Here is a 12,635-nt window from a genome sequence, read left to right as displayed (position 1 = left end):
ATAAAGTTATACAAAAGCAGTGTATAAGACTGGTGGAGGAGAACATGCCAAGATGCATTATAACTGTGATTAAAAAACAGGGTTATTTCCATTTCTCATTTTCTGCAAATAAATGCTGTAAATGACAATATTTTAATTTGGAATTTGGGAAAAATGTCTGTAATTTATAGAATGAAACAAAAATGTTAATTTTATTTTAAAAAAAAAATCTATAAATAACAAAATCAGAGAATCTGATTCAGAAACTGAAGTGGTCTATTATTTTTTTCCCAGAGCTGTGTATTTATGTTGTTGTTAACAAATGAAAAAATAATATTAATTAATTAGCAATTAATGTATTATTCTAAAAAGAGCTCTCTTGAATTTGCATTGTTTTAATATGTATTTTATATTCATGATGGTATAATTTTTTGCATATGTTTTTTTTTCTGATCTAGGGGAAAGTAACCAATGAGCTGTCTCAGGTTTTGGACGAGGAAGAGAAGAGATGGATGGAGACGCTGCACGTTGAGGAATATCAGATCTTACTGGCCCGCACGGTTATTCAGGTCAGCACAGTAAATCCAGAGCATGCTCCATTCTCCTTTACTGAAATCAGCTGCAGGTGTTTCTCAATACTTTCCTTTTCCTCAGAATTATTAATAAAAGTACTGTATTATTTAAAATGTGATAATAAACTCATATGTTTTGCATAATTAGTTGTTTCTCACATGTTTGTCCATGTAAACTGTCTTATTTTTGGATTGTCTCTATATAGTGCCTTGTCTATTGTGAGGACATAGCTGAGATATTTTGAACCACATTCACACAGGGCAGTGTAACATGGTGAAGAATAGGTTTCTTGCAGGAGCCAAAATAAATGAAAACTTCCCACTATCCTCCGGTTTCCATTACATCACTATTATTTTTGGAGGCTCTTTGCTAGCCTCCAGTGGTTTTATAGGGAATCAGTAAATTCTCACTCCACTTTTCAAAAAACACAAATCATTCAGCTCCAACTACTGTTTTAGCGTTTAAAATCAATTTGTATCTAAAACTAGTGTGTTGAAAATACATGCATAAAATCATTCAGTGTGTTGAAATTGTTAAAATCATTGTAATTATGAAATTATTATTTATATAGTAAGACATAAAAAGTATATTTTAGATTGGTGAATTCATCATGAAAATTTGACACAATGTAAAGAAACAAAAAATGTCACAATTGAGGGAAGAGTGCGCCATCTACCCACCTAGAGAGAACACAGCCAATTGTGCTCTCTCAGGGCTCCGTGGCAAGCTACATGAACAGGATTCGAACAGGTGATCTCCTGATCATAGTGGCAGCGCTTAGCCCGCTCAACTACTTTGAGCCCCTATGTTAGTTAGAAATGTTTTGGTGTTCCCATATTATTACTGAATGTAATACATGATTCCAAACCTACGGACAACAAAGATATGTGTGTATCTGTAGCTTAACTTGTACTATTTTGGTACGTTAAATTATCGTCACACCTAATTCTGTTACAGAGGCTGCAGGACGATCTAGAAAGATCAGCAGCAGTAAACCGGAATCTGGGTTCGCGAGTTGCCCAGTGCAGCCTTAATGGACTTGCCGATTTCTTGTACAGGTGAGTAAACAATACACTCACCATACACGTCATCAAACAAGTACCTTGTACTTCCAGTCAGTGGCCACTTAATGAGGTCTGTGTGTCTTATCAGTCGTACAGTGTCTGTACCTTTATGACTTGTTGAGCCCATACCTAGCAGACAGTTTCTCAGAAAAATTAAGTCATTTTTCACACTGCAGGCACATTCAACACAACAGCAATTGTGGGCACACAACAATCTCTAAGTGGACACCAGCAAGAAGTGTTTCTAATAAAGTGCCCTTTGGCTAACAAAACTGAGTAGTTACAACCAGAGAACTTTCTCAAGTTACTGTAACTGAGTAGATTTTATGAGTAATTTGTAATTTTTAAAGTAGTTTTTAAAGTAGGTAATTTTACTCAAAAACATTTTGACACAAGTAATTTACTTTGCTACATTGGAAAACTCCCCGTTACTAAGTAAAAATAAAATGCTGGGGAAAAAAAACAATTGTCTGAATTAAAAAAAAGTAATTGGCACGGATGCGCCGGCGCATGATATAACGAGGCAATAACGTGCAATGCAATGCAAAATGTGCCCCGCATCACAAAGCTGTCAGCTTTCAAAACTTCCACAGCAAACCTGTGAAAGCATGTGGTGGTAAGTGTTTTTATCATTAAACAATCTGCTTAAATGTTAAAAAAACATGTAAACAGCAGTTAAAGCATAGCAATTGCAAGTTAAAAAATAATAATGAACTGTAAAACTATAAAATTACAGTTTAGTATAGTCACCTATATGACCATAACTTTTTAATAGTAAAGAAAAAATGGATCATAGAAATCTATACCACTTGTTTTATTGGCTGGTCTTAACAAATACTACCTGAAAGGTTCAAATTATTATGTGGAATAATAGTTCCTTAAAAACTATTTAATTTATGATTTGTGTTTATTTTTGTACATTTAATAATTAAAAGTAACTATGTAACTTTTACTCAAAGTACATTTTAAATTGAGTACTTTTTAACTTTTACTCAAGTAGATTTTTAGATTTTTACTTTTACTTGAATAGAATTTTAGCAAAGTAAAGGTACTTTTACTTAATTACAATTTTTCAGTACTTTTTCCACCTCTGGTTAAAACTGAGTAGATGGGTAAATTTAACACTAAGTTTTCCTAGTTATCTCCTATATGTTCAACAGACCCATTGAGATAACCTCACCTGACTCTGTACCTTTGAATCAAAGCTTTCAGAGAAAGGTGGAAATGTTCCACGAAGGCCTCGTGAGTCAGTCTGGGGAAAATGAAGATGGTTACATTGCCAAAACCATCGCTTTGGCCAACTGCTGCCCCCCCTTCAGGTGTGTTTCCACAAGACTGTGCAGTTACGTAGTTCTTTGGTTATTTACGTGTAGGTGTGTTTATTTGCTTACGTGCGGGTGTGTGTACTGTAAACAGGGGATTTGTGGAGCGCTGTGTACAGTGTGACCCTGCTGTTAGTGAAGATTCCAGCCGCAGAGCCAACACTGCCCTGGACAGGATCGTAAACCTGAGTGTGAGAGTGCTGAACGACAGGCTGTTCGAGCACATCAGGGTGAGAGCGACACTCCCAGACAAACAAACACACACATGCGGACATGTTTTCCCGAGACGCTCACACAGAATCTAGTGTAAGCAATTTGTGTACTGATTAATTTGAAACATATAAACAGAAATATGTATTGTTATATTATTATATGTATTAATCACAATTTTTTGTAGATTTTTGAGATTGGATGACTTTGATTGGCTGGAATTGATTTGTAGCACTGTTATTTTACCTCAGAATGACATGTTGAATTTCTAGGCAACTGAAATTGAGAAGGGTCTTTTGGGAATTGGGAATACTTTTGAATGATATATGAATATAAATTATTTTGGGTACAGTCATATGAAAAAGTTTGGGCACCCCTATTAATCTTAATTTTTTTTTTTTTTTTTTGCAACAGCCATTTCAGTTTGATATATCTAATAACTGATGGACACAGTAATATTTCAGGATTGAAATGAGGCTTATTGTACTAACAGAAAATGTGCAATATGCATTAAACGAAACTTTTACCGGTGCAAAAGTATGGGCACCCTTATCATTTTATTGATTCGAATACTCCTAACAACTTTTTACTGACTTACTGAAGCCCAAAATTGATTTGGTAACCTCATTGATCTTTGAACTTCATAGCCATTTGTATCCAATTATGAGAAATCATGGGAATAATCATAGTACAATAAACCTAATTTCAATCCTGAAATATTACTGTGTCCATCAGTTATTAAATATATCAAACTGAAATGGCTGTTGCAAACACCCAAATATTTAGAACTAAAACTTATTAAGATCAATAGGGGTGCCCAAACTTTTTCATATGACTGTATCTACTTTTTATTGTTTCTATATTTATTCTCTCTATTTTTTCATTGCTTCCTGACAGAATGTATAGAGTTGATTAAAAAAAAAACATATAATTAAAATGAGTATTTAAAAGAGACATAATTTGTCTTGAAGATGGGTATAGGTGAACTTGTGATTGTCTCAAAAAATATACCACATAAAAATACAACAGTTTTAACACTGACACAAAAACACTTTCATTCCTGAAGTCTTACTGGATAGAGTTGCTGTTGCTTGATTTGCTTGTTGTGTCGGCCGAAGTCTTTTTAAGCAGTTGTGTTCACTCTTTGCATCTTTGCAATGCTGCCAGGCAGTTATTTCCAGTCAGGAAAGACCAGACTTCTATTTTTATGAACGAGGATGGTCCAAAATACTTGAAACCTAAGGTCAAAATGCTGTTTCATAAACAGAAATGAATCCTCTGACAAAAAATACCTTATTAGCAAAACTTCATTCATAAACAGCAACGTTGAGTGTTACAACAAGGGCTCCTATTCGTATTTTAACCATATGTAATATATTTCATTAGCAAGTTGAAGAATCTTGAGCTAGGTTAGCATTTAGCTTTGCACCTCCTTGGGGGTTTGGCTTTGTTATTGGTTTAAAAATAAACCAATAGTTTCCTTTCTGAAGTGTGTTCAGCTTGTTTGGTAGTCATCTGAGGTAGTCCAGTTTGTTTTTGAGGAAGGTGACAACAGAGATTAGAATTATAAAAAGGTAGCACAGGCTAATATTAGCTTTTAGCCTAGCGCAGATCCCTGCTTGCTTCAGCGCCCTTTCCTCTTTTCATGTTTTTCTTGATGTGGCCACTGGCAAAGGAAATAAAGTCATATTTCTATAAATTGTATAGTCTGGAGGTGATTTGCTGCTGCTCAGTAGTATTAACAACATTGCATTCTGAGTTTTAGCTAGTGGGCTGGTTTGTGTACATTTTGGCGTGATCAATATGAGTCAAAACTGTTGCATAACAGGTTAGTGGGATTGGAATTTGCCTGTTTCTAATCTTTTCTAAACTTTTTTGGTTATGTCTTCTTTTTTTGAATGAAGAATCTTCCATATCCCTTGCTCTCATTATGCAACTATGACAATGTAATTAAAATTTCTATTTTAGGTTCCTTTTAAAGGAATACTTTTAATATTTGTCAACAGCACACACACCCACGCACTCATTCATTTTGTAGTGATCCCCTGTTGGTCATATACCTCTGTCCAAGAACATAAAGAATTTCTTATCAGTGTTTCCGTCGCGGTTGTTCTCAGGGATGTTGGCTCGCACACAGGCCAGGACAGAGGAACAAAAATAGCTTGTTGTGACAAACACATTTGAACAAGATGTTTTTGGCCGCACGCCACACATTACGTGCAGCGCCCGCAGCCGGGCTGGGCATTGCCAGGCCTCATGGGCTACAGTGTTTTTGAACATCCTCTTTTCAGCCTAAGAATGGGTTTTTCCTAAAGGTTGTTGTTTTTTCTGCAGGAAGTCCACTCCACTCTTAGGAATTCTAGATATGAAAACTCACCCATCCTGAACGGGAGCAGGAAGGTTCGCTCACAGGTTATTTTTCAGTTGCTGATACACCTTTTCTCTCTCAACTCTCACAGCCTTTCTTTGACAAGCTGGTGAAGAGGAAATGGCTGAGCAACACAGAAGCCTTTGAGAGCATCATGTCCTACATTAAGGAGCACTTCAAGAAGTTCCGGAGGATGGACAGCCCACCGTACCAGGTCCACAAACACCTCCATCACTTGAACTTTCTCTTATTCCAAATTATACTAAAGTCTTTCATTCAGTATGTTTACATTTTCTTATTTTTTTCTTAAAATACCAGCTTCAGAATCATTTTTATGGAACACTGTCTTGTGTGCTGCATAATGCAGATTAACCAAAGTCATACTGTATTTATGTTCAATTTATGTTCAATCCAAATAAAAAATGCATGTGTATTCTGCAAATACAGCTGTCCATATTTACAACAGTGGCATAAAAGTGAATAATATATATAGAGGGAGCTCAAGGAAGAAATTAGGAGTTAATATAATTTTACTTCAAAGCAATGGATAAAAATTATGTTCACACAACTTTACTTGGAGGCTTTGCCAGTGTTAAACGAGTGTTAAATTATCTTACAGTGTTCATTTTTCATCACTCACAGTGTTGATTTACCAGTGACAAATTTTTGTCTATTTTTTATCGGAACCACAAGGTCAGTTCAGCTAAAAATTTATGAAAGCTCATAGCCATCAACTAGCATTATTATACAACTAAGTGTTAAAATCATGAGCAGATTTAGTTCAAAATACATCAAGTTGTAGAGAAAATCTTAAACTGATTTTAGGCAGTATCCATTTACTTATAAAAATAAGCATACTTAATAGCTAAATCAGGATTGTGGTTCCATCTTGGACTAGAAGCTTTTTGGTCTGTATTTTTGTCCATTTTACAGGTAGCATTATGCCAAAAAAGTATCCGATACAACATTTAAGTATTGCTGAAGCTCTGAAGATCTGAAACTAATTGCCTTACTCTAAATTATGTTAAGAGCAGATTTGTGTAAATTATTATTAATATAAACTAAATTAAACTGTCGTTCTAAGGCCCTTTTTGTTCTATATTGTTGTTGACGTACTTCTTGCAGGTCTTGGTGGCAGAAGTCCATCGGCGAGTGATGACCGAATACGTTCGGGCTATTATGAGAGGCAGAATCATCTGTACATCACTCAAGATGAGGAAGAGGATGGCAGGCCGCCTCCGCGAGGAGGGCAAACTCCTCAAAACACTCTTCAAAGACTTAGTGAGTCACGCGGCAGCTTTTTCTTTTTTCATATGGAAATTGTGACCCCTGCAGGATATGGAAACAGTGTCCATAAAACAGGAGGAATTTCCATACAATCAGTAAAACAGTAACTGGGACTTCCAAAAAAAGTTTTATGGTGAATAACATTTATAGTGATAAAGGGATCAACATGATTTATTGATCATTTGTGACTTGTTTATGATTTTTGTTTGGATACAATTTGGAAAAACTTTTTTTATTTTTACCCCAATTCTGATTCCCACCCATTAGCTAGCAATCAGCAGTCAGTCCTTCCAATGGCTTATCATGTGTTTATATAGAGTCACATGAAGCCAGCCAACCATATGTTTTTGAACTGCTGCTGATGCAACATCACAGGAAAGCTGAACACACTTGGAGGAGAACACTAACTGCCAGCCACCAGAACTAGGTAGTGTAACACGGAGTGATTGGGATGTAAAGGATGGCTGTTCAACCATTTATGGATGGCCATGGCATTATTGCAACTGATCATGATCTGAAGCTCCACTGAAGAGAACCATCATTTGACATTTTAATAGTTTCCAATCATTCAATATTATAAACATGGCAACAACTACTATTATTATATGCTTAATTTAGTATTTAGAGTTGAATAAATAAATATTAATAATTGAAAAAGTACTGTAACTGTACTGTAACTAATTCATTTTATAAATGTAGATTTATAATTTCCTGTCGAGTTATTTGCCCTGTCAGATCAAGTAATATTTGAACATGTTTCCTTACTGGGTGTTCGTTTTCTGATAATTAAAATAATGTCTTACATGACATGCAGCTTTTTCAGTTGGTTTTTATCTATAACTGTACTCATCATTCTAGAAACTTTTAAAATTAAATTGAACTTTTTGAGGTGTCAGTTTTACATAAGAATTAATGTGTTCATAGTTCTATAACTGAGATAGTTTTAATCAATTGAATCTAAACCTCTGAAAGAGACATTGAAACCCTGTGGAGAACAGACTCCACTGCCGATGTGTTGTCAGAAATCACCCTCCATTTGAAAGGTCTTCTCTCCGACCCCTCGCTCTGCACTCTACTCCTGTGCTGCTCCCGCTCCTTGCTCCAGTTAAAACATCCGTTTGTCACCTCTGTGGACAACAGGATGGCTTTGTTTATGGAGGAGCGTCCTGCCCAGGGACTTTGAAGCCATGCCCGACCTTTAAGGTCAAGCCCAGAGTCAGGAAAAACACTCTTCATATAGTGGGCATAGATATTTAACCTCAGTTTCAATAGCATGTGCCCCATTGCTGACTCCTAATGCTTATGTTTTTCAAGACTATGAAACGACAATAGCTTGTTCTGGTGCTGCGTCTGTGTTTTGTCCAGATCTCCTGATTCACATCGGATTGTCATGTGAAAAGCTTGTACTGAAGGTTGGAGTGAGAGCACAACAGAACATTCAGGGAGAAACAGTGGTGACATTAAGTCTGGGCATGCTGAAATTAGATGTAATTTTTATGACCAAAGAGGCAGCCGAACCTGGGAATTAGAACGCAGAGTGATAGCCCAAACAAAGCCTAATATGATCTCTCACTCCTTATAAAATGGACTAAATTTTTTTATTATTTTATATAAATATCATAAATTCTTGGATCACTGACCTCTGGAGAAAAATAGTGAAAATGTTTTTATTTTTTAGTATTGCATTATATATCGCAAAATAAAAAATGTATTGCAATGTCAGTTTTTTCCAATATTGTGCAGCCCTAATGCAATAAGCAACCCGCTGCATATGATGTCAAACAATTAAAAACAAGATACAAGATTTAGCTGGACAATAGCTTTATTATATAGATCATAAAAAAGTATTTACAAGCTGTTAAACCATTAAACATTTGCTTATGTTTCTTCTGTACTTCAGGAGTCTTCTGCCTCTTGGTTAGACAGCGCCATTTCCCACATATCCGAGATTATCCTGCTAGAAGACACACCTTCCATCCAAATCGAGGTCGGAGTCCTAGTTCGGGAATTCCCTGATGTACGGTGAGTGATTTCCAGACAGCTGCTCTGTCGCACACAGCCGAGACACCGTGCAGCTCCCTGATAGGACGAAGGTCAGTAAGCAGGGATTTTGGGTCAATTGACGAAAACATAGCTCCCTCCAGCCATTCAGCCAGACGACATAAGAGGGGCTTGTGAAAGCAAACAAGGCTTTAGTGGCTTCCTGATTTTTATGGGACTCTGTTTGGTTATCCCAGATTCACATGAAAGCCCAGCACTTGTCCATCTCCGAGCCGTGACAAAGACAAAGCAAAAATACAGGCATCCTGCCCAGGCCAACACTGTGAATGTGGCTTAACCTGGAGAGAGCAGTTGCCTGCTTAAAAGTCCCTGAGGACTACAGAAAGCTGAGGAAGTAGTCTTTTGTGGAATGTGTGCTAAATAAAGCAGGAAACTTCAAATGAGTTACCTATATGTAGTGCACACTTTCCATTTCACACTTTTGAATTGACTACAGCTCCAGTGATCGGTGGGTAAAATCGTTTAGCTAATGTTTACTTTAAGACAAAAGTAGTCAGTAGGAATCTTTGATATTCACAAGAAATGCTGTCATTCTGACATTCTGATTAATTTAATGATGAAATAATAGCATGTATATTATTTAATGATAAAATAATTGTAGCTACTCCACCAAAAGCTCCTATAATTAATTTTCTTGTTACTCTGATGTCTGATTTCACATTTGCTATCATATAAAAAAACACAGTGGCATACAAACTTTTAATTGGTCAATTTCAAGGACAAAACTATTTCCGAAAGGCATGAAGTTTAAACAGAATTATGTATTTGCTTCTATTTTTACAGTTTCAAGATAACAAAAAAGTTAAAAGGGCACTTTGCTGTATTGTCAATACTTATTTTTCCGGTATTAGTAATTGTAATAGTATAGTAATGGGGCTGGGTGATATGACTTCAGATCAGTATCATTAAATATGTTACCTTGATTACCATAGAGGAATGTTTTATTAAGGGAAAAACTGACGTTTTCAACAGGCGTTTTTCTTTGGTTGAAGTTGGTTTGGTGTTTGAGTTCTTCTCCATGTTGCTTCTCATGACTGGTTGGAGTGAAGTCGTGTGATTACACACAGAATAGTATGTTTTTAAGGGGGCAGTACATGAACATACACGATGAGGAAAGTTTTAACTAAATTACAGACTAGCTTGCATTGGTTACTTCTCATGATAGATTGGCTCAGTTCAACCATCTGGATGTCAATTTTCTATTAGTTGCCCAGCTCTACGTAGTAACACACGATTGTATCACACTTTTAGTAGCAGCCAAGTGTCGTTCAATTCTTGTTGAGAAGATTTTGGTCCATTCTTCCTTAAAAAATCTGTGATATTCTTGGGCCATTTCGCATGGACTGTTCATTTTGATTTCTAGCTACAGATTTGAAATAATGTATGCTTAATCTTTTTAAGGGCATTTTGCAGTCGACAAAGTGTATTGATTTGATTTATTCCTAGCAAAGGGTTAAAAAAGTAAACATACAGATGCCACCTTATGTTTTGTGGTGCATCAATCATCAGAAATATGTAACTAAATATATTTTGGCCAGTGTTTATTAAGTAGAATAGATTTGCCATGACATGCTTTGCAAAGCATATTGTTAATAACAATAATAATAAAATAGTGTCTTATTGTCATGTCTGGTGCTGAAAGCTCAAGTCTCCTCCTTGTCTGGCCCTGACACTTATTTTCTACCATTGATTGATATGTACATACCTCTCTTTTTCTCCCTCACACACTCACACATACACACACACACACACACACACACACACATTAAAGGTCATAGCTGTAATAGCTGTTTTTTCTACTGTAGGAAGAAGCATGTGTCTGCCATCCTGAACATCCGAGGCATGACTCGGCAGATGGAGAGGCAGGAGATCCTGAACATTGTGAAGGACATTGAGAACAGCGACAGTCTCTCACGGCTGTCCCGAGATCGTGCTCTATTCGCTGACGTACCGGTAACGTCAGAAGTGCATTGCCTGAACGTGGGCCTGAGTCGCATTGCCCTGAGCGCTTCATCCTGCTTCTCTGGCCTGAGAAGAAACCGCAGGAGAACTCCTGCCAGAGAGATCCAGGACGAAATGCTGTAAAAGAATGTAATGCATTGCAGCAGATTTTCTGACTCTGTAATAAACCATGAGGACTGTCAGCAGACTCAGTGTTTAGTGCGAAAACCAGCTGCATCATTTGTCAAGCCATACGTGAGGACTTCTTGCTGATGTTAACATTTCAATGTCTTAACTGAGAAAAAGGCACCAGCTTGCGCTGTAAGACTGATTCTGAATGGTGAACATTTGAAAAACGTGTGTGTGAAATGTTAAATGTTTCATTTCTATTAGCTTATATTAGTATTGGGATCAACAATGTACTTAGGCCTGTATTACAATTCAGAACTACTGATACAAACCATCACTCGGTTTAAATGCAAAAATGAATAAATAAGTAGATATATCTGAATGAATAGGAGGAACCATTTCCCACATTGGCCGTAATGCTAGTACTGATGGGACTGAATTTATGTTTTATTTTTAATTGTATATGATGATTTAATACTTGATCTAAGGTACTATGCAATGATCTATGATCTCTGTTATTATTTTTCTCATATTTAAATGAGCAATTTCATGCTGCAGTCGTCTTGTAGTATCACAACAAGAACATGTTTTGCAATACTGATGATATTATTCACGTCTGTCTGTGGAAAAATAAAATCAAGGGCTACTATTTATGTACCAGATACAGGATAGACTTTATTTATTGCACCACAATTTGTCACATTTCTGTGATACTCAGTAGCACAACAGCAAAATATCCACATACTTCATTTACAGTATAAACACATGCATTTAATACTATTCCTGCTCAAGTTAATGGACCAAAATGTTTAGACAGGAGAATTTTGGGATAGCACTTTTCTCTCACAAATGTTTTATTTTCTAAATCCCAAATGTCTTTTATTTTATGCTGCCAGAGGAGCTGTGTGTAACTATATTGATATTACACTACTTCAGTCAGTTTATCTGTAGTTTCTGACTGCTCTGCTTATGTTAATGTGGGAGTGACACTTAAAAAGACATTCAAGATTTATCTTCTCAATGGGCTTTAGGGTACTCTGTATATTTAAAGGATTTAAGAGAAGTCTTTTCTTCAGAATTATCTCTGCTTTTGGAAATAGAATCCCCCTATACATTTGTTAAATCATATAATAATAAATGAGAAAGATGCTAAAATCACTGTCTTCTGTGTAACTTTTATTATTTACAACACCTCCTCCACCAGCCTGGACTGTTGATACAGGGCAGGATGGGTACATGGGTTCATTCTGTGGGGCTGAATGCTGGCCCTACATCCGACTATAAAACTCTGCAGCGTTGGTGAGTTTTTGAACACTGGCTTTTTTGTTTTTGGCTGTTAAAAGCCTGCTGTCCAAAGTCTGCAGGCGGCAGTCGTGGTAAAATGGGTCCTTAAAACCCCTCTATAGTAGCCTTTTGATAACATATCAAGATATAACAGTGTAATAAGGCTTTGTAGTGATATCATTCACAAACGTCATGTGAAGACAATATGCCACAAAACTGTTTTTTTTTTCCACAGAACTAAATTTATTTTTTTGCAGAACAAACTCTGCTCAAGAGGCTTTGTTTATTGCCATATTTGCCCATTTATTGTTGTGATGTTTCACTTTTTTTTGTTTACATTCTCATGTGCAAAGAATTGTGGGTAACTGAGGGCTGTGAAGGAAACATCAGTTGAGTTCTCAAAATTTCCCTTACCTT

General features: G+C 36.3%; 1 protein-coding gene across 2 annotated transcripts in view; it reads left to right on the top strand.

Moving 5' to 3' along the window:
• Nucleotides 1-12,089, top strand: part of exoc3l2b (exocyst complex component 3-like 2b) — a 66,100-nt gene extending 54,011 nt beyond the window's left edge. For both annotated transcript variants that reach the window (XM_007245974.4, XM_007245973.4), the window contains exons 6-13: nt 438-548; nt 1,510-1,610; nt 2,822-2,935; nt 3,033-3,168; nt 5,608-5,730; nt 6,642-6,797; nt 8,704-8,825; nt 10,670-12,089. In XM_007245974.4, the coding sequence (XP_007246036.3) occupies nt 438-548; nt 1,510-1,610; nt 2,822-2,935; nt 3,033-3,168; nt 5,608-5,730; nt 6,642-6,797; nt 8,704-8,825; nt 10,670-10,949 (1,143 nt within the window). In that variant the 3' untranslated portion in view covers nt 10,950-12,089. The remainder of the gene's footprint in view (nt 1-437; nt 549-1,509; nt 1,611-2,821; nt 2,936-3,032; nt 3,169-5,607; nt 5,731-6,641; nt 6,798-8,703; nt 8,826-10,669) is intronic.
• The last annotated feature ends 546 nt before the right edge of the window (nt 12,090-12,635 follow it).

This window comes from Astyanax mexicanus, chromosome 18, assembly GCF_023375975.1.
Source record: "Astyanax mexicanus isolate ESR-SI-001 chromosome 18, AstMex3_surface, whole genome shotgun sequence".
Classification (NCBI taxonomy): Eukaryota; Metazoa; Chordata; class Actinopteri; order Characiformes; family Acestrorhamphidae; genus Astyanax; species Astyanax mexicanus.
Note: the sequence above shows the minus strand (reverse complement) of the source record. Positions and strands in the feature narration are given on the sequence as shown.